At 32.6% G+C, this 23,337-nt stretch overlaps 1 protein-coding gene and 1 long non-coding RNA gene across 7 annotated transcripts in view; one reads left to right on the forward strand and one right to left on the reverse strand.

Moving 5' to 3' along the window:
• The window catches only part of LOC105348338 (uncharacterized), a 33,058-nt gene extending 12,424 nt beyond the window's left edge, over nucleotides 1-20,634 (forward strand). For 2 of the 6 annotated variants that reach the window (XM_066076354.1, XM_066076355.1), the window contains 12 exons: nucleotides 2,731-2,937; nucleotides 5,558-5,620; nucleotides 7,487-7,669; nucleotides 7,761-7,883; nucleotides 8,662-8,724; nucleotides 9,939-10,124; nucleotides 12,733-12,798; nucleotides 13,344-13,545; nucleotides 13,641-13,721; nucleotides 15,415-15,507; nucleotides 15,960-16,031; nucleotides 18,658-20,634. In XM_066076354.1, the coding sequence (XP_065932426.1) occupies nucleotides 2,731-2,937; nucleotides 5,558-5,620; nucleotides 7,487-7,669; nucleotides 7,761-7,883; nucleotides 8,662-8,724; nucleotides 9,939-10,124; nucleotides 12,733-12,798; nucleotides 13,344-13,545; nucleotides 13,641-13,721; nucleotides 15,415-15,507; nucleotides 15,960-16,031; nucleotides 18,658-19,029 (1,711 nt within the window). In that variant the 3' untranslated portion in view covers nucleotides 19,030-20,634. Of the gene's footprint in view, nucleotides 1-2,707; nucleotides 2,938-5,557; nucleotides 5,621-7,486; nucleotides 7,670-7,760; nucleotides 7,884-8,661; nucleotides 8,725-9,938; nucleotides 10,125-12,732; nucleotides 12,799-13,343; nucleotides 13,546-13,640; nucleotides 13,722-14,580; nucleotides 14,690-15,414; nucleotides 15,508-15,959; nucleotides 16,032-18,657 lie in introns of those variants that run through there. The other 4 variants (XM_066076356.1, XR_010711074.1, XM_034446366.2 and 1 more) reach the window with 4 other exon arrangements.
• On the reverse strand, nucleotides 7,494-18,907 carry LOC136272973 (uncharacterized). The gene is made up of 3 exons (XR_010711075.1): nucleotides 18,804-18,907; nucleotides 8,344-8,454; nucleotides 7,494-7,629 (listed from the first exon to the last, which is right to left on the reverse strand). It is a non-coding gene; the product is annotated as an uncharacterized lncRNA (long non-coding RNA).
• Nucleotides 20,635-23,337: the final 2,703 nt, after the last annotated feature.

A 23,337-nucleotide genomic window follows, 5' to 3' on the forward strand; every position in this document is an offset into this window, starting at 1 on the left:
TTAATATCTGAGACTGGAATGGTTTTGGAATCAGCATCGTGTATCACGTGGGTGAGATCAGAACAGAAGGTATCGATATGAATAGCACAATGGAGATTTCTATCCAACAAGCTGATAGCTCCTTTGGAAATGAGTCGATTTTACACGAGTCTGCTTTATGCCATGCAGGCAAACAGTTTAGGGATTTGTTCGACGTACGATTTTTAGGTTGTATGTCAATAGACATTAGAACAGGAAGATGGTCAGAAGTAGAGCTAAATAGACCTTCTTCATACACGTGATATATATTCACATAGCTACATACAGAGTTGCTACAAAGTATGTAGTCAAGAGTGGTCTGGGTAAGAATAAAAGTGTAATCTGAGCCGGATATATCGAAATCAGCACGAGGGCGCCCTATATGGTTACGCATGACAAAGTCTTGATTTATACACGTTCACGTGGTGAGCGTCTCCGTCGTATATGCTAGCGTTAAAATCGCCTCCTATAACCACAAAAATGTTGCCAAAAGATATAAAAGCAATAAATATGAAGTCCTTCATGCCATTTTGTTTGAAAAGTATATATACAAGAACAGGACAGTGCTTTCTTAATCACTCAGAACATCTGTCGATCTGCGCAACTACAGACTGGTTTTGAAGATTTAAAAATCTGAAAAAAATATGAAAGGGGTTCATTGGTGTCCCCTAAACAATCACTTTTTGAGAAAAAGTTTGAATTTTGCTAATTTAAGTTGTAACTTTGTCTCAAAGTAAGGTATTCTAAAAATGGGCCTAAAAAATCACAAGATATAATTGTCTATGGAGGTACATTGCATGTATATTTTCATTGAAAATTAATATGATTATACTTTTTTAATTTAAGACAATCGCTTTTACGGATTTTATACTTATAGAACGCAAAAAATCCCCTTAAAACAAACATGGAACAGGTATAGAGATGTATATCAAAGGATTGTTTTGAATTGACATTTATTTTTTTTCTAGGAAAATATAACGTCAATGTGTCTCCATAGACACAGGAGTTCTAAGTATAGACTGGATTTTTCTTGTTCTAAAAATAGATCTAATGCCGACTGATAATAATAGGGTACCCTATTATGAGGCAAAGTTACAACTTAAATGAGCAAAATTCAAACATTTTCTCAACAAATTGTTGTAGAGAGGACACAAATAAACCTCTTTCATATTTTTCAGATTCTTTTATCTTTAAAATGACGTGTAGGACTAAGGATTTATTGCTTTTATATCTTTTGGCAACATTTTTTGCCAGTTTCGAACATAAACAAGCCAGTTCAGAAAATGTTTACAGTCAATTATCATGTTAACCAGAACTGTTCTTCCTTGTTATTCCATTTAAGGACGTAGGGCCCAATTCATTTCTTCAATAGAAGTTTTCTTTAAATTTTTATATAATGTTAATCAGGTAATGGTGAGTGAAAATCAGTAAACAAATTACATGATCATCGACGTCCATATTTTACTTGGGGCGTTTCAAAGTATGACGAGACAAATTTAATAGAAAGTAATGGGAATTTTCTGGGGTGTGGTATAAAAACTGATACTTTAAAACTTCTGCAATAGATTTTTTACTCTAAATAAATTGTAATACATGTATTTAAAAGTCAATTAGCTTATCGGTGAACAGAAAAAACATATAAGTCATTGACCTAAATTCTTTGAGGGGTCGTGTCAAAGTTCACGGCACGGTTCATTTTTCTTCAGAAATATCATTGAAAAAAGGACACAGGTAATTATTGCCTGACTTTACATTAACTGCTAAACATATAAATATTGTAAGGTTAATGTGTAAATTCAATTTCTACTAGATTACAAGACTATAAACTGCCTTTGGGCGTTTTAGGATTTATAAACCGTGGAAATGTAACGGACTTGTCGCAAACAAAGGAAATTCGGACTAATATTTCTTTCTTAATTTTTCTCCACTAAAAGTATTTTGGCATCACAAATTATGTTAAATAGAATGGGCATATTATTATTTACTCTTATTCTGATGTACGTAATTACGATAGTCATATTCATAGCATATGCGTTGATTTCTGCGCAGAGATGCAAAATCTTGAATTGGGTCCGTCGTCCTTAAGAAGTAGCTGTTTGGTAACACATAAACATTTATACAAAGCTCCAAAACATTTACAAATGTAGAATTTTGACAGCATGTTCGCTAAAAGAGCAACATTTGAAAGAGGGATTTTTTTAAAGAATTGTTTTCAGATCAGTTCAAAGTTGAAATTTATTGCTCCACTCAGGTGCGACTATTAGTAAAAGTGCTCATTTAAGTCAAAAGTATGATTGAGTAATTAAATAAACCTACTCCAGGTAGGTAAATAAAGCTATGAAGGTAAATGAAGTCACATAGCTAAATCTAGTGATTGTACCGACCTGTTTTATAACAAAGGGTTTTTTATGTTATGGGTTCGATACCACCAGAATTGAAGGCAATAATTTTTTTCTATTCTCTTGTTATATATATTCAAAACTAAAAAAATTAAAACTGTGCTTTTGCCAACTTGTTTTAAAATTATATTTTAGAATAAATTTAATTGATAAAAAAAAAAACTAAAATAGAAATTGTATTATACGACTAAACCTAATGTGTATTTGCGCTATCTTATCCCCCCACCTTCTTTGTTATTAGATTTGCCGTAAATAATTATACAGAAACAAAGCAACTTATTAAAAGATAGCTTATCATGTTCACTTGTTACAGTTGTACAGCAGAAGTAGTAGTACTTTTAAACGAAGGATTGGAACAAACCTGTAAACTCGCTAAGAAAGAATCGAGGAAAGCCAGTTTTAAATGTTTTAAAGATCCGTTGAGAGAAATCAACAACGAATACATCAAGAAAGTAGGCATCATCTGGGATTTCATATCCGCCAAAATACCTCTTGAAGGTGAAGAAAATGAGTCAGAAAGGTGAGGACAGAGTTTTAAAATGTTTCATCCCAAAACAAACAGTGTATATGTATAAATAATACAGAATTTTAAATATAAAACATTAAGGATAATTATGTTTTGTAAACTGATCATAAAAATCAAGTAGGTCAAAATCAAATTAAATTATTTTACACCTAACCTTTTAGCCCAACGAGAAAAAGTCGGGGGGTGGGGGGTGGCGAGGTTCTCTGCTACAGAGACAATACACAGAACGCATATCTACACTCTCCTTAGAAATATGATGTGAATTTTTTGCATGGAATCAAATAATGCCTTGCATTTAGGAGTGTGACTAAAATGAGTAGTGAAACCCGGGCCTGGTCGGGATTTTCGAAACTGATAGCCGTTTTTAGCTCACCTGAGCTGAAAGCTCAAGTGAGCTTTTCTGATCACATTTTGTCTGTCGTCCATCTGTCCGTAAACTTTTCACATTTTCAACATCTTCTCAAGAACTACTTGGCCAATTTCAACCAAACTTGGCACAAATCATTCTTAGGCAAAGGGGATTTAAAGTTGTGAAAATTAACGGTCACACCCTTTTTGAAGGAGAGATAATTAGAAATTAATGAAAAATTTTGAGAAATTTTCAAAGATCTTCTTCTCAAGAACCATTTAGCAAGGAAAGCTGAAACTTGTGTGGAAGCATTCTCAGGTAATGTAGATACAAAGTTGTGAAAATCATGATACCCGAGGGTAGGGTGGGGACACCATAGGGGGTCGAAGTTTTACATAGGAGTATAAAGAGTAAATCTTTAAAAATCTTCTTCTCAGAAACTAATCAGCCAGGAAAGCTGACACTTGTGTGGAAGTATCCTCAAGTAGTGTAGATTCAAAGTTCCTATTTTCTATGAAATGATTTAATTGCAAGTGATATACATGTACATGCACTAGAATTTTTGATCAGCATCGAAAAATTAAAATTCATTTCTTATTAGACAGCATAATTGAAACATGCATGCTTACATTGGATAAATGTGTTTAGTCAGGCAAGCTTTTTGGAAAGCTATTATTGGTATATATTACGGTCATCAAAACATGTCGGCATAATTCACGTAAAGTACGCACACCGCACAATGCACACCGACGGACGAAGACCAATTGCAAATGCAATAGGTCATCTGAGTGACTCAGGTGAATCAAGTGATCTCAAAATTAAAAATTTGACTAGACCCCTTTTGGCACGACTTTAATGATAAATATATGGTGCAACAATTGAGACCAACACTTAAACTCCAAAATACCCTGTTTGCAATTTAAACAATTTTTCAATTTCACTGAAAAGATACCCCCCCCCCCCAAAAAAAAAAAAATCATATAAAATAATCAAAAGCCTGTTTTATGGATCATATTTGATAAACGATTTTTATTAATCCATCAAATAAGTACATGTATAACGGTTTAATAGTACAGTACTTTGTGTGTTCACCCATGACGGAATATGAATTTCCTGTATCGAGAAATCAGTCGGATATCCTTGTGTGGTAAAGAGTGTTCACCGGGTAAGCAGGTTGATAAGTAAAAAAAAAAGAATCAACAAATAAAAAGGTGAAACACATCAAAAACATTAAATACACATTCCTAAAACGTTCCTGTGTCATTTGAGCAGATTTTAAAGCTATACACGCTATAATTTACGTCAATTTTGAATGACAGTGAAAACGCATGTGTTTGTCTATTTATAAAAGTTATCCTTAATCTGTAAATTACAATGTTGAATTTCATCTCGTTACAAAGATATAGATTTTTAATTGTTTATTTTCCTGCCAGGAAAATATACCTTTTCATGAATATTGATAAAGGAAGAGCAAACCGACCTCATTGCGCATGTCCGCGGAGAACTAGGTAGTCGTTATTGTTTGCCTAATTAAATATCCAACTTGATTTTTAATATGCTGAACAGTTGTTGATTTGAAATACATACATGTATAATGAGTAAAATACGTTTGTCATTCACGATACCCTTACTTCTGCATTAACACTTATAGTATCTATAAATAGCACATAGGGGAAAAACACAGGTCTACGTCATTTTTTTTAAAGGCAGTATTTATATCTACTCACAGGCTTGTAATTTTTTCTTTTGTTTGTACCCGTATATCGGACAAATTTATGCTTTACTGAAAATATCCTTTCCTTTGTGAAACTATCACAATTATGAAGATGTTGACCCTTCACAAGTTTTGGTATGATAGGCTAAATTTAGCTGTCGATATCACGTGATAGATTGATATTCACGAGGAGGCATTACTTTCCTGGCAGGAAAATAAATATTTTTCGATATATTTGTTACGTGATCGAATTGAGCATTATAATTAACAGCATAAAGGTAACTTTTATTAGTAATCAAACACATACATTTTCCACTTTATTCAAAATTGACGCAAATTATAGCGTGTATAGCTTTAAATTCCACAGAAAATTGGCGAAAATTGTCATAAAACACGAGAGTGTGGATAGTGCGTCCTAAACATTTATAATTTGTTGATAAAAAGTAACTAGTTTGTATTTTATTTGTGAGGATGGAAATATCAATCAAGAGTATATGAATAAATAATAATGTAATAAATATTAATAGTGTTGCTTTTCAACTTATCTACAGATTGGTTACGGATATTAGTGAAGCACCCAAGATGAAACCTGAAAGCGGAGGACAATGCAATTGGTAACAGTTACAATCAAAGTACTGAAGTTTAGTTTCTAGTTTGTATTTGAATTACGCACTTTTTTTATGATATGAATTTTTAGACTTTTCCGACAAGAATTTCGAGAAACCCCAAATGAATCATGTTGTGTAATATTTAAAGACAGATTTCAACTACTAGTATGTATTAGTTCTAAAAAATCTATGGATCCAAGCACTATTGATATCGAACTTTAGTCTCGTTTAACAAGACGCTCGGCTGTCTCCGTTAATATCCGACAAGCAAGAGAGCCCCCTCTCTGCTTGTCGCAGATTTACGGAGACAGCCGAGCGTCTGGTTGAACGAGACTATATTAACTCTGGCGTAGGAATACATGAGACTACAATAATATCTAAATTGTTCGTAGTATATAAATTTTGACTATTTTCAAAGTGTTTATAGATAAGTTTCCATGAAAAACAATGCTTCAGCATACATTACATCGATTTTTTTTCTATTATTTTCAAGAACTTAGTCTTGTCAGCGGTGATGATTTGTGCTTATGTCCAAACACTGTTTCACTTTCGGTTCGCCAGAGTAACTGCATAGGAGAGTTGATTAAAATCAACTCACAAAAACTATGCACATTTTTAAACAAATACAACTAAGAGGATATTAAAAAATTTCGAGATGCAAACAAACACTCGATGAAACGAAAGGGCAACAGACGTCACTTTGACATATTTATTAGACCTATGAGTGAAATGAATAATCAGCTTAAAAAGTTGAAAAGAAATTCTTGATAATTCAACAATATTTCCGCTTGCTTGGCCGACATTGAAAAAAATAAGTATATAGGAAGAAATATTCCTATCTTAGCGTGGTAAGAACACGTTCAACAAATGTTATAAGTTAAATTTTGATTACCATTTCTCTCATATAACATCTAAACAAGCAAAAGCTCAGATTTTGGCGGTTACAAAGCTCAAATATATTCTGGTGTTGTATGGTCCAGATTACCCCTTGTCATCTTTCCTCCCTCATAAATGCTATATAGCCCCCCCCCCCCCCCCCATGTAGTAGATTTCCTCCCACGGAAAGCTGTCTCCCTTGTATAGTCCGATTACCCCCCACAGAAGACCTTCTATAAAGAAGAGTACCCTCCTTTTATCTAGTCATGTATCTGGCGGACCAATGGTACCAATAATTCGCACCATCTGAGATGACTCTGAAAATCCAAAATAAAGGGAAATAAAATTAAGCACTTCTCAGAAATTAAATGGCAAATCTTGACATATTTTGAAGAACGGGGATATGAACTTATGAAGAGCATTAAAACTTTGTTTTAAAATCTTTAGATATTTATATTAACGTAAAGCGGATTGATATGTTTAAAGCAAGTTAGTGTTGGTTCCTTTGCTGGAAATAGGCATGGTAAGAAACTAGAGTAGTTACTTAGTCTGGAAAAAAGTAAAATTGAGCTTTAACCAACCTTATATATTCACTCTGTGCTACTTTTAGCTATATACCGCTTTTTATTTTGAACGTGATTTTGAAAGACAATTTTACACCCGATGTCATACAAAACAGAAAATACAAATCGCATACTTTAAAAACTTTCTTAGCATTATTCAACAATTTTTAGTTACAAGTTATACACATATTTTTTATTTCATATTATTGCAATACAAATTCATATTGTCGTACAGCCATTTTTTTCGGAGAAATATGTCCCAATCGGAATTGTTAGTTTGGTACAAAATTTATAATAATAAATTATCTAATACAAGTGACAGTTTTCTCTTGATTTACCGGTATTAAAGCTAAAAAATTCGATTCCATTATTTTATTTACATGTAGTACTATAGATGTACTATAGATAAGAATAAAAACTTTTTCTTTTCCAGTGTTCCAATGGAATGGATGGTTTCTTTCTTGGAGTACTTGACAAACGTCTGCGCGACGAAGTCTGTAGTAAACACTTTATCATCTTTTCACGACTCCTGGCCGATTATCCCTCCAAATTTGCAAACAGTGATTGGTCCACTTGCTACGAATATAAAATATAACTGGAATTTTATGCGGAAAAGGCAAAGGAGCAAATTTAACGCTCTCTCTCTCTCTCTCTCTCTCTCTCTTTTCCCTGTCATATCTAACATACAAGCACGCATTTATTTATAGTTTTCTGAAGGAAGAGGATTTATCATTGGTGAATTGGATAGATATTCTGCACGATTCTACAAAGGTTTCTTTCAAAGGTTCCAAGAAAGCTAAGAAATTCCAAGAACTCCAAGTATATATATTGTACGTCTTGAGACCATTCAATATATTTTATTAAGGAATAGGAAATTCTAATTCTTTTAGTATTTAGTATTAAGAGGTGATACTTTCGGTCGGGGCGTGGTCAAATCCAATAAAGCCCGGATGGCTTTACGATAGATTTGACCACGCTCCGACTGAAATAATCACCTCATGATATTCAAAGAATGATTCTTATATTATTTCCAATTTCTACAGTTTAAATCACTATGTTTTTTTCATGAAGCACATGCTATGTATTACCATGCGGCGCAGCCAATAGTGTGTTTTGGTAATGCTATAAGATACGCCCGTTTTTATGAAATTACTGAGTTGTAGGCTTAAAAAATGAATCATAATATTATCACAGACAAAGGCAGTTGAAAATGTAAATATTGATTAACAGCTACAATGTATTTCAACATGACATAACACTTGTACGTCTTCAAATCGCTGAAAAACTCACCGACAGCCAATGCATGGAGACGGTTTTGTCAGACTCTGCTACAGTGGATTCACTGCCGAGTGGTATCTCAAAAGGTTGAACCTACTAACATACCCAACAGCCCGGAAGTAACTGAAAAACCATACAATACCCAGCTGAATCAAATAACATCAGTTCTATATGTATTGTTTATATTTAACTTCCCCCTCCACAAATGGATTTTTTTTCACTAATGAATACATCATCGTCGAAAACCCTCATTCGATCGTTGGTTTCCGATGATGCAATTACATGTACATGTAATTAATGCTTCGAAAGGACTTATCGAAATCTTTTCAGAAACGAGAAACGAAAAACATCAGATCAAGAATATTGTAGAATTGTTAAAGACCATTATGTGAAGTAAGCAGTTTTCTGATCTTTGATATGTGAATTTGAAATAATCTCCTTATTTTATTTTCATGTTTTCTATGATCTCTTGTTTAAGCACCAAAATTTATCTCATCATTATTAAATCATAAACGGCTCAAATAATGCATTCAAAGATTATTATCATGGCAATGAATAAATGCCGGTCAAGTATTGTATTGTATTTTATTTTTTCTTGGTTTTTAATATTTGATTATTACAATTTACAATATCTTTCATATAAAAAACCAAAAGATTCATTCATTTATTGTAACATTTATATGGAATATAGATCACTTTAATGAAGAATCTTATTGACCATTTAGTTAATTTTTCAGCTGAGCATGACTTTACATACAATTAATTTTACCATGAACAGCAATATATCATCCTACCTGCCATGTAGAAAATCTTCTCACGTTTTGATTGCATTGATGATCATTTTATTTAAAATGAATATGCTTTATTTATTTATTCATCACAGAAAGATTAATATTTCATAATTGCACAACAATTTATTTGAATTAAAGAAATAAACAAGTTTTGGGGGGAACTATTTTCTCGTGCAGAAGGTTCTTTATACTTTTCTTTTCATTATACTTTATTCATTATTCACTATTTTAACATTTGTTAGGTTTGTAACATATTCTGTAGGTTCTGTGTGACATGTTCAAAATTAAATCTTGAGAGAGTGATAGACGTTTACTGTAAAATCGTCCGATTAATATAAAATGTCTAAAAATATAAAATATAAATTTAAACTTTTTAAGTCAAATTCTTAAAGAATTTTACTTTTGAAGCCCTATTATCTAAAAATTACATCACTGGCTCCCGTGTTTTATTATGTCAAAATGATACTGAATACATATCTAGGCAAACTGGATGAATCTTATACAATTCTTGATATTCAAAAAGTTTTTATTCCAAATCAAATTGTAACTATTTTAGATATTGTCTATTCTAAGTACATAAAGGTCAGAAAAAAGTTTATGCAGCCTCATAAATAATATTTTTCGTAATCCCGCTATTCAGTGTGACCATTGTGCATAATTAAAAACAATATTTGAAAATATAAGTTCGCTTAATCAAAACTACTGACAACAAATCCTTATCAGGCTAAAATTGCATTTTAGGTGCAGAAAGGTCAAACTAAATGATCGCATTTTAACTGAATCATGATCTAATAACTTTATTTTATTTCGCACCAGAAACATTGAATTCAAAGCAGAGACGATGGATATTGTTGAGAAATTTCTCCGATCAGACATTGAATGTAAAGACATAGAACCCCCGGCCTCGATACATGAATGTCAGGAAGAGGACAAAAAGTCCAAACTTCAATGGTTCAATGATATAAAACGAAGACTTCACGATTTGGGAAGGAAAGAAACAAAGTGAGTAAGAAATATTAATTCAATGCCAGCGACATTTATTTTTTTTCCTCAAAATTCAAAAGGAGCAGCCAGAACCTTTTAATTAGAATCCCTCTCCTATTTTTTGTCTTTTGTCAAAATATCTTTGTTTAGATACTACAGTACCCAATAATTTTCTTTAATTCCTTGCCTCGACATAAATGATTATTAAAAATGTAATAATTAATGTTAATATACATTTAAACCAGAAAGCAGTTACTGTAAATGTTGCGAATTTACACATGTGCCGTTATTGATAATAGAAAATCTACAACATTTTGTATGGCATCTGCGGGTTTTTTTTTTAGATAGAATAAGATAGAATAAGAATATTTAATCAAGAACTTTTTATCTGAACTTAGTCTTTGACATTGACATTGCATATGATGTCGGACGTTTACGAAATAGCACAGGGACCATGCCCGTTTTAACATAAATTTCAATGTAACCATTGTGGCAACGCACTTTGAAAAAATTACGCACTCTGAAATTTTTTTTCAAAGTGCGTTATATTTTGGACAAAATCAACGCACTTTGAATTTTTTTTTCAAAGTGTGTTAAATTTTGGACCATGTTAACCCACTTTGAAAAAAATTTCAAAGTGCGTTATGAAGGTACATCAACATTTTTTAGTATCGACAATATTAACGCACTTTGAAAAAATATTTCTATTTCACAAATTCTGGAATTGAATTTCTAATTTGTTGATAGTATGATGATTTGTTAACGCAGGTTAATCTAATTTACCATATTGAGAACGGGAATGGGGTGGGGGTATGGGTTAACCAAAGATACAGGTCAAATACCAGTGCATCATTTAACTGATTACAAGAAGAAGGTCCTCTACCTCTCATTTTTCCTTCCAAAACATATGATCTTCAGAAACTTTGAGTAAACATTTAAGATCGGAAAAAGAAATGTGTTCTGTATAAGTACATGCAGTGTTATTGAAAAAACAAGCTGGCCGAACAATAATTTCTCCATTGGTATGTTAAAGATTCTATGTGTTTCAGTAACCCTCTTTTCGTATTATAATCAAATAAATCACTTCAATAAAAGAATACATGTATTAACATTAACGAACATTGAATAATTATAAACTTAAAAACTAGCATTAGGATGTGGGTTAATTTTCTCGCACTGATCTTCCAAAAGATCATATTGTTTTTGATAAACAGAACTAAGGTATCCTTTTTCACATCATATTTGCAATAAGCCAGTTGAAATATATTATACAACGATCTCCATCATTCATTTATATATAAGTCATATTTGTTCGGGCATAGCCCGATATACCAGATAAGAGGTAAATTTGCTGCATATTCAAAAAAAAAAAAAAAAAAAAAAAAAAAAGGAAAATGCAGTTGATAAGCGATGAAGTTTATGTCATATTTGGATAATTCAAACCTCCCGATTTTTTTTTCTGTGTAAATTGTCGATATTGTCTTATGGGAAAAGAAAAAATCCTCATCTAGAAACTGTTTATTAAGTTAGCTGAGAATGCAATGAGTTCTTCTTTAAATATATCACATTTAGCTAAACACGGTTAAAACAATCGTTTATTGTATATAAAACTATCAACTATTTTCACTACACCATGAACATTTTTTTTTTCAAAGTGCGTTAATATCGACGATATCAACGCCCTTTGAAAAAAAAAATATTTTTTTCAAAGTGCGTTGACTTGGTCCCAAAATTAACGCACTTTGAAATTTTTTTTGAAACTGCGTAATTTTTCAAAGTGCGTTGTAACAAACCATAAATAAAGAAAGGGGTCGAACTCAGACCCAGATAAAAAACTACCAGCTCGCTTCAAAAGCCTAATAAATCAATCAATTTTTAAAACACTTGCAATATGCATGTATTTTTCAGAAAAGTAATGTATGAGATACACTCATGCCGAATTTCAAGTTGATGGGTCTTAAAATAGCGGAGATATATACGTCATTATTCTCTCGAAATCGCCAGTTTATTTTTACTCGGGCATTTACCGGTCCAGGGCACACGATGGGATTTTGCCTATGACAACAGCAGTATTGCAACAAGTTGAGAAACATTCGCACCAATCTTTTAAAATCTTACGTCAAACGCACGCTACAGTACCTTTCAATAAACTACTACACAAACATTAAGTAGCCAATAAAACCGAGGGTAGTTATATTATTTGGTGTAATTCTCACGAAATGGAGAAGAACATGTGAACAAATTTAATTGTTAATGTTTGTTATTTATTCTTGGAATATATAGCAGTAAACATCTTCCATTGACAGCCAAATGAGACCGATGTTAAACGCCTGTCATAAGTGACTGAAAATGAAAAATAAAGAAAATATAATAAACTTTAAAAATAACAATAGTACTGCCGAAATAATTTCATGCAATTTTAATTAAAGTTGATTGAAAGTGCTTTTAATGTTACATTTTTGTCTAAATTTGCAGACAGTAAATTCGAGATACCCAACAAAAGAATAGTGGGTGATCCAAAATCAGCCACATTTTCGATTAGCACTTTCCATCATACATCCGATGGCAAACAAATCATTTGCTAAGAACATTTCAAATAATAAAACTTACTTTTTCATCTGTCTAGAGAGACAAAAACTTCTAGAAAGCGCATTCAAGAACTGGAACAAGATCGCGAGGAGTTACTAAACAGGTAACGATTCACCTTTGTGAACATGTACATCATATGCCGGCTTAACCAATATCATACAATGTATCTATCCCTCTCTACCCAACCTCCCCTGCTATCTTAAAGTAGGTTTGTCACCTGTGAGGTGGAATCTCACTCTAAAATTCTCCCCCTTAGGAATCAGTAAAAATGGCATTGTTAGTTCACCAAAAAAATCCACAATTTTCTTTCATTCTTTTATTTCAGTTATTGGAAACTGATATTTTGTCACACTATTAGGTTTACTAACAATCCATTTCTTTATCATAATCCCGAATGCGCCAAACATTATTTCACTTAAGCAATTCACAAATATGATTGTCTTTATTTTACTGAGAATTAATCGATTGACAACACAAGAAAAAGAAATTAAAATTGTCGTGACTTTTCTGGCTCAGTATTGCATTATAGGATGCCAGCTGATGGGCGTTTAGCAGTTGTTCCTTTGTGATAGGATTTTACTAAAACTATAATGGTTTATAACAATACATGTATTTGAATTACTGAATGAGATTATTTCAACTAAATAGATTAAGTAAACTTGCTGGTGCAAAGTTGAAAGATAATAATCCGAACATCACAGATTTGTCTGACCCAAACAGACCAATGAAAATCATCGAACACTTTAATGAGATTTATGATAAAGAATGGACCTCATCGTTGGATATTCTTTGTAATGAGTGCAAAATGGAAGAGAATGACGCTATTCAAACTATGTTAGAGACAGTCAAAGTAAGATGTACACCGATTGTTTTGTTTTGTTTTTTTCTCTCCTGCAAAATCTAATGTTTTATCATTCAAATCGTTTTTAATCTTTTTTCCAATAGGACTGTTACAACTATTGTGTCTCCACTGCTGACAATAACATTGCTTCGTTTTTGATGTGCCGAACCTCTGAAATACAGAAGGTAGATATTGGCAATATTTAAAGAAATGTTGATTTACTTTTTATATATAGCCCATATGTATATGTTCGAGGTTGTTTATTCTGGTTCCCGAAAAAGCCCGAGAAATTGCGATTGGTGGAGCATTCACTCTGTATCGGAAATGTTTTTCAAATATGATTAAATTCACACCGCGACACACAAATATTATTTCAACTTTCGCCTCTTATTCAGTCTTTCCTTAAACAACTTTAATATTCATGTATCTCGAGTAAAATTTACTTGATTATAAAGTGTACATAGTTAGTGGGATTTAATTGATTATCTATACTACTATATTAAAATAATAGACTCGAATTTTTGGGCTTTAATACAGAGAAATCGGAAGAGTACTGTCTTTTGTTTTATATATTTTAAACATCATTGGTACTTGAAGATTACCAATTTGTTTTTATTTTTTCTCAAACAAGCTTTGCTAATTAATAAATAACGAAAATTCCTCTAAAAAATCCGGAAGTCATCTTGTTTTTTTTTATTCTACAATCTTGCGCATTACATTCAAGCTAAATCACGGGAGGATCTTTAATTATGTTTCCACAATATCATATTCGCATCAATAAACACAGAAACGATAATACAAATACGTGGTAATTTTCATTAAAATTTGCTAATACATATTCTGTTCATCAAAGAAAATACGGAAGATAACTCTTACTCAGTGCAAATCTTCCAAATGTCAACATTATGTGTATATAAATTTAAAGCAAAGAAAAAAACGTTGGTGAAAAAGTGTTGAATTCTTCATTAATATGAATTAAATTTTTAGATGAAAATGAATAATTTGATTTTTGTTTTTGTTGTTACTCAAATGTCTTCATTTTAGGTCTAGACAACATCCCAATTTTAACATGACCACCAAAGTTTACCTCCTATGGAAATTTGCATTGAATTGTGGCTGAATTTTCCCTCCATTTTTCGAGGATAACATATGCGTATTTAAAAAACTTTGTACATACATGTATCTTTGATGAAAAATGTATACACCAGCCTATTGATCTTATACATGTGGCGATTTGACATTCTACGTATAGAATTTTCAAAATCTGTTTAAAAAATTTGAATTTCTGATGTAAGTGTTTCAAGTGATAAAGCCTATTTACATGTACATGGGATGTGTTCGTCCTCTTTCAAACATAAAAACTGATATGTGTTTCCTAATTACTATTAGTTTTTCATTTACATACATTTCTTGTTAAATATGACAATTATATATAAGGAATAAGGAATCATTCTTTGAGTATTATGAGGGTATAATTTCGGTCGGGGCGTGATCAAATCCAATAAAGCCCGAAGGGCTTTATGATAGATTTGATCACACCCCGGCCGGAATTATCATCTCATAATATTCAAAAAACGATTCCTTATTACTTATATTTATATAATTTTAAGCCATTGTACGATTAGACATTTAAATATTAATAAGCAAACCCCGCTGGAGCCTCGATTTGGCGTCATTTGTATTATGGGTTATATAGTACAAAATCGATACGTAGTGTTATCACAGGCAAAGGCACTGGAAAATGTAAATATAAGATGATAAACAAATGATTGCTACAGTGTTTAGAGACTTGTACAGTATTTTACAAAGTACATGACATTGTACTGTGTATCATCAACAAGTGTGATACTTGCATTGAATTTTATTCATTTGTTTCAGCTGCAGAACACATATTTCAAAAATGGGGAAATGCATCAACTGCATGAAATGAGGAAAGCGATTGCAGAATATTCTTCAAAAAGGGTACAAAAGGTGAGGTTTTTTAAAATAACACAAAACAAAATTTATATTGAATCACATGTATTTTTAATATTGCCCTTTGGGGATTTAATTAAGGTGAAATGGACACGCTGAGATATTTTAAAAGTCATTGTTTTAAAACCCTTATGTACAACATTTGGCAATAAATTGTATATCTTATAAAATTGTTCTAACCCGTACATGTACTTGAACTTGTGACGTAACAAATCCTCATTTATCGTCTTAACCAATCGAGTTACTCTGTCGGATATTGAAGTAATATGCAATATATACATTTGGTTTAATTTGCAATTTGACTATTATATAGAAATAATAACGTCATGAAAAAAGAGATGTACCATTCCTAATTTACTATAGCAAATCGTGTAATATGTTTTACGGTGCTACCGTTCTGGCGAGCGCAGCAAGAATTACACATACCTTGCATCATTGTCATTTTATAGTTTTATTTAGGTATCAACGAACATATCAAAGAATTTTTGAGAGAGTTTTGTTCTACAAAAAGTATGCCAAAGGTACCTATTTTAATGGTTATGATACATACAGCGCAACCCCCTTCACACAGAGAGAGAGAGAGAGAGAGAGAGAGAGAGAGAGAGAGAGAGAGAGAGAGAGAGAGAGAGAGAGAGAGACCGGTACCTGTTTATAGGTGTGTAATTTCCCACTTTTTTTAATGGTTTGACAATATGCAATATCTACATAATTTTGTTAACTGTTTATTTTTTCATTTTATTCCTTTTTATTTATTTCAAAATGTCCTATTGTTTATTTCCTCCCTACTCATGCATGCACAATTAGCTTTAAAATGGATCGATATGACAGTAAAGTATGGCTCTTGCTAATATATATACATAAAATCTCTATATTAAAAAAAATTAAAAATAAATCATACGTCAATGAGGCAGGTATCGCAGTCTATACTTAACGAGGCCGAGTACAGAACGAGTGCGCACGCTTTCGCGCAGCGTTTCATTTGTATTGTGACGTCATCTTTTTGCTTGGTTAACGCCATGGCGTGATAGTTTCAACTGCAGATATTCAGCGAAATTTGTTGAAAATAGCTAGTTTGATGCGTAAAATTAATGTTATATTGTGGAATAAACATAAATGTCTCGAAGTTTAAGCTATATCTGGGCTTGGGTCGAAAACGTGAAGAGGGTTCTGCAAGCCTAGCCCTCTGTCACGTTTTCTTAACCCACCTAAATATAGCTTAATTCATATATTTCAAGACAGTAACATGTATGTTATATTAATGACCATTATTATGTGATGTTATATATTTATTTATTACTTAAATATATCTGAATGTTCTAATAATACTTTAAAGATCACCATTTCCGCCTTTATCAATTAAAAAATAGCCGTTATCTGACAAATCTGGGAAATTGGGCATACAAAAATCAACTTTGATAAGACCCCTGGAACAAACCAGGAGGTAAAAGGGTTTTTTATTTCACCATTTGATGCCTTTTAGCAATAACTTTAATGTGTAGAACAGATAAAGAAATCCCTAGGGCAGAAGTTAAAAAAAATGTAAATAATGTGCAAAATTGATACATTTCAAGCAAAATCCCATAACTTTGAGATGACCCCATAAACAAACGATGTGGTAAATGTTTTATTTTTTTACAGTATGTACAAACTACAATATATATAATACATGAAAATCAATGGTACAGGCATGATGAAGGGATAACAGATATAATTTAACCAAGAGAGCTAACTCTCTCAAATATAGTATCTAATAGTTTACAAATATTGGTAAGTTGGTTTATGTTTGTGACATTAAACAGTTTTTCAAATTTTACTCCGAATTGCTCGATATAAGGTAGGTGTATTTGGAACTAGGAATTTGGACTGTCCAATTAAGAACGAGCATTGGCTTACGTTGAGAATAAACCTGCGATGCACTGGTGCTTAACCCAAATGGGGAAGGGGGGGTCAATTGACTTCGATCCGCTTAACATTCAAGGAAAGTGGATATAAGCTGCAATAAGCCCAAACTCTTTTTTTTAAATATTGAAAAACTTTTAAAACTTTACATCTGAGCGAAGCGATGTACAATTGTCACCTTTCACGTACAGTTAGATTTCGACCAAAATACTATAGTACTTTGACCAGCTGAGGAAGGAAAATGTACACATGTACTTTTTTAAAATATTGAAAAACTTTTAAAAATTTACATCTGAGCGTAGCGATGTACATTTGTCTCCTTTCACGTACAGGTAGATTTCGACCAAAATACTATAGTACTTTGACCAGCTGAGGAAGGAAAATGTACATATTTGCGTTTCTCAACTATTCTAAACGCTTCTATATAAATCTTGGGCAAAGCTAAAGTCTAGGGGGATTGACGAAATTTGTACATGACAATTGTTACCCTTTGGGGATGTTTCATACGGATTTTTGCCAGTGATATCTAGTCCAGAAAGGTTCGGGACGATTACTAAGACCACGGTACACACTCGGGCGATGGTCCTCTCTATGGTAAAATTGAGCAAAGTCCAATCCCCTTTTTAACATCTGTCAGAAATATATCGGAACGGCTGTCCGATTCCGACTAATGTACATAAGAATTTCAACAGTATGTAAAACAAAAATTTTATTACATGTGTAAGATGATAAAAAAATAATAGCTCATACCATGACACCTAAGTAAAATCCCTGAGTAACTTACATAGCAAAATTAATCCCCTTTTAATGCATGGACGTGATTTTAGCAATATAAATATGACATGTGATGAAATTTAATTATCTGAACCCCCTATGACATTTGATGTTTTTACTATCATGGAATTAGATAAGCAACCAAATGATATGAACCAACACCTGGACCTAACAATTAACATCAGCCTTTCTTAATCAAAAATCATATTCAGACACTGAGAAAGAAAATAAGTAAAAGTAAAATCTTTAACCTGACCTTTACAAAAATTTAGATTATTGGGAATCGAAATTTGTACATGGCAATATTTTCCATATGTTCTATCTTGGACAAAAAAACGATTAAAGACAGTACAAAGATTTGGATTTATGACATAACAAAGATTTGTTAAGTACAAAACACGCCTTTGGCAAAACATTAGAGAGCTAAGCATTCGTCTGATATCTATGACATATTGTTTTTATCTTTAACAATAGGATTACTTCATTGAAAAGAATTGGCTAAATAAAGAGGCTGAGGACGGCAGTGAAGGTAGCTGTGAAGAAGAGAAAGTGAAACGCAAAGCAGCAACATACGGAAAGCTGTATTATAATAAAAGAAAAGACTACCTAACAAACTATACCTGCAAATGCCTGGAAATTTGTTGGTACATGGCTATTCAGAGTCCTCCAGTTTATCTAGATTTCAGCTACAAGAAAGGAAATTGCTTTAACAAGTCTGTGCTTAAACATTACACAAGAGATGGTAAAATCATTGATTTTCTCGTTTGGCCGGCAACCTATCTTGAAAAAGGAGGGGCATTGCTCGGAAAAGGGGTTGCACAGCCCGAGTCAAAAGCATCAACATAAGACGCATGGGATCAAGATTTTTCTGCACCAAACTATACTTATGATGACATAATCAAAAATTGATAAACAATATCCTATCTCTATGTGGTGCCAGCCTTCACCCATGTTCATAATAAAAGCGGTATCAAGAAAAGATTCTAGTAAGATCATATCTGAACACTTGGTATCAGGGTACATGTACATGTAAATTGCTATATACTTGTTCACTGCAATTTGAACCGGTGTCAATGGAAACCCTAAAGTGACTTAATATATATAGACACGATTTGAGCTCGAAGCCCTTTTCAAAATTTATAACTCCATCTTAATTATCTATAATGGTAAATATGGATGTTTACAATGTTATGTCAAAATGAGAAGTGAAATATCGAGTTACAAGCGAATTACAGAGGTCAGACTTCTTTTTTTTTTATAACAAAGCTCAAGTCCATTAGATGATATCCCGCGCAAGCGCGGGAATTAACCATTTATTCCAACGTGTCGCGGTATAAAAAAGGTTTGCTATTGTCATATTTTAAACGAACCAAAGTCGTCATCCAAAGTATCTGCCCGGTTGATTACATGTACCTCGCCGTACTGTTTCGGCCATGATGTAAATTAGTCAACCCGCGGTTTTTTTCTGCACCCCGTTCTCTTATCCAAAGCTAAAATCGCGCTTTCAAGAAACGAATTGGTTCATTTTATTTATTCAACATTTGTCAAATCTCAATTTCTATGTAGACCATTACGTAATCATTGACAACATTATTTCATTATTTCAAAGTATATATTTTGATGCAAATTCCTACTGACTTGGATCCGCCAAAGCGTGTCCACCTTTGCAATTTGGGGCTGGTTTATCGAAAATGATAGTAGTTTTTAATTCATTTTACAATAATTACTTATCAGATAAAATTCAATTTTTACTTACGGATATCAACTCACATGTGTTGAAATACTAAAGGTGTAAGCAGTTATTCTGGCACAGGCATTTCGTAGTTTATTGGAAAAAATGTCTTAATCTTTAAGTAGTTTCAATCTAATGTCGCTATTTGCTGTTGATGAAATAGCTTATGAGCACATTGAATCACTTTATTTTGCTTGCCACAAGTGTCAAAGAAAGTGCCCTTTCTTTCTGTTGTCATGTTGTAAATTTTGTATTTACTGCCACCCGGTAAATTCAAAATTTACAGCATGACATAAGACTCGATCGAGTTTTGTTTGCATAACAACGACTTCTTTCGCTGTATCTCGCTTGTACCGACTTCTAACATTCAAATTTTGATAAGTCATTCAAAATACAGAAGTTAATTTCACAATAAATACTTATCATGTAAATTTCAATTATACTTTACGGACATCATCTCACATGCGTTGAAATACCAAAGGTGTAAGCAGTTAAATTTATAAGTATAGATATCTAATTTTATGTTTGCTTTTAATCTAAGGAGTTGAAATGGTGTATATATTCGCGAGGTTTGTCGAATATATAAACACCATCAACGAGTTGGATAAATAATAAAATCGGTCAACAAATTACCCATCAGATCTAGTGTATTTACATACATTTTACATACACATATTGTAGTTAGGATTTTTTAAAATTATAAACTATCATTTATTAAAGTCTTTATTTATTTTTTGATATTTTATAATATAGAGTTTTTCTTCTCAATGAGATCAATTTAGTATACATATGGCCACCGTTTTAAAGCTTAGAATTCTCATAAAACGCTATGAATTATTGTTTCAACACGTCATTGGGTGTCTAAATAGAAACGTAGGGCGTACTGCGCACCGCCTACGAGTTTCAGCTGTGCAATCTGAGGCGTGTAAACATAGAGGGTGCTCGCGCGCGCTCGCCGAATCCTATATTTTGGCTGCTGTACAGGTCTCGGGGGTAAAGATATCGAAGGGGTCTATGTTTAACCTCACCCGCGCGCGTAGTTTTAGGAGAAATCATTGTTTTATAAAAAAAAAAAAAAAAAAAAAAAAAAAAAAACCAAAAAACGAACCCTAATTCCATTTTTTTATTTTCCATTTTGATTTTACAATTTCCCATTGAAAAATTTTGGTGTTATATAATTGTTTGTTCTTTTCTGCTTTTATACAAGATAAAACACTTAACGCCGTATTTTGGGCCCTTTTTAGGTCACTATTGTAACGTTTATTCCTCTTAATTTCACTTCAAGGCATTTGTCATATAGTATAGTCATTTTCCAATAGATATTTAATGTCATTATGGTTTTAAACTGCGTTGCAATAAAATATTTTGTTGTTTTCATACCCTTACTGCTCAGCAAATATCTTGAATTCAGACTCGTCTGCCCTTGATTGAAGATAAGTCTCATAAATATGTATAAAGGGTCGATCTAATATTGTAATGAGTGGTCTAAAATTAAAGTAGCGGTACTATATTATAATCTCTCTCTCTCTCTCTCTCTCTCTCTCTCTCTCTCTCTCTCTCTCTCTGCAGCCATATGATTAAATAACATATAAAATCGGCCGGTATTTATAAGCAGCCTTTGGTGATTGTAAACAAGTGGGCATGTTCACGAAGCTATCTTAAGGCATCACTTAGGACACGTCTTAGTCCTAAGTCAATTTCTTGAAGCCCTCCTATTTTAGGACATGTCTTAAAAAATATCTTAACTTTAAGACATCTTAACAGGTGTCTTAACTAGTAAAAATGGCCGTCGCCTATTACAACTACATAAGAAGAAGAAACCCAAACCTACATCGCGAGCGCATATTTCGAGATATCGACAACCCGCTTGATAGAATTATAAGCAAAATACAGAGCTAACAATTCTGCTAGGTTAGAGTCATATTTTGTTCACATGAGTTTGTTACATTCAGTTTAAAATTTTTAACTTGGTATTTCCAATTCAGCATTTAAAATGGAAAAAAAGAATGGCCTCAGATCTGTGTACAAACATAGAATTGTGAGAAATCTCTGTATCTTGCTAATAATTCGAAGCTCAACATTCAAATATGGTTAGTAAATAGAAACCGTAAACAATTAAACGTAAGAAACATGCACTTTAACAAATAAAGAACACAATTTATTTTTCAAAATGAATCAAAGCGATATTAAACTATATTTAAACTGAATAAACTCGAGAAAATGTTGGGCATCTCAACAAAACACAATGCATTAATCTACCATTACGCAAAAGATCATACCGAATTACCGATAGAATGAATTGTATTTTAGTACTTTTTTAATACATCAGATATTGCTTAATTTGCGCAGGTAAACAGTTAATTGTCTGATTTACCGAAGTCTCTGTTTGATTTGATACGTAAAAATTATAAAATACAGGTGATATTTCCCATTGACATAACCTCAATTTACTTCACAAAATCGGCACCAATGTATTTTGCAGGTTTCAAAGATTCCCTTCGTACTTGAACTGTAAAACCGGGTTGGGGCAAAATAAAAGCCGAGGCAGATCGGCAATCGTCAATTCCAAAATAGCATTGTTTTGCAGCAATATTTACAGCAAATACAAATTTACTGGTCCGTAACCTTATCCTGAAAATTTTAATGAGATTGGCAGATTAATAACTGCTAACCGTTTGTTTTGCCCCGGCCCGGGTTTGTCTTCCCATTTTACCAAGACTCATGGAATACCGAACCCGAAGCTATAAAATAATTGAAACACGCCTTTCCTTTATAATTATTTTCGTAATAACTCAGATGTGAAACAGAATTAGACCATAATTTTTCAATTTATATTTTCCTTTCCAAAAGGATTATTTATGCTAAATAACATTGAATTTGACTCAGTAGTTCTTGAGAAGAAGATTTTTTAAAATGCACTTCCCTTTTTCTATAGTTTCGAGGTTTTCTCCACTTTAAATAAAGATCGGTCTTTCATTTTTGCAATTTATTTTTGCCTTCCTATAAGAATGCTTTGTGCCAAATTTGGTTGAAATTGGCCATGCGGTTTTAGAGAAGAAGTTCAAAATGTAAAAAGTTTACAAACGGACGGACAGACGGACGACGGACAAAATGTGTTTAGAATAAGTCACTTGAGCATTTAGATCAGGTGAGCTAAAACCCAATGGAACTGGTATTTTCTGCACATTTCAACACTGATTGTTTTGAAATTATAATGTCAATGTGGTTCCATAGACACAAGATTTAGACTGGAATTTTCTTGTTCTAAAAATAGATCCCATACCGACTGATTAAGTAGTGTGCCCTATTTGGAGACAAAATTACTACTTCAATGTGCAATATTCAACCTTTTTGCTCAACAAATGGTTGTAGAGAGGACACCTATGAACCCCTCTCTTATTTTTTCAGGTTTTTTGAAATAC

This window comes from Magallana gigas, chromosome 2 (genome assembly GCF_963853765.1).
Source record: "Magallana gigas chromosome 2, xbMagGiga1.1, whole genome shotgun sequence".
In the NCBI taxonomy this organism is placed as follows: domain Eukaryota; kingdom Metazoa; phylum Mollusca; class Bivalvia; order Ostreida; family Ostreidae; genus Magallana; species Magallana gigas.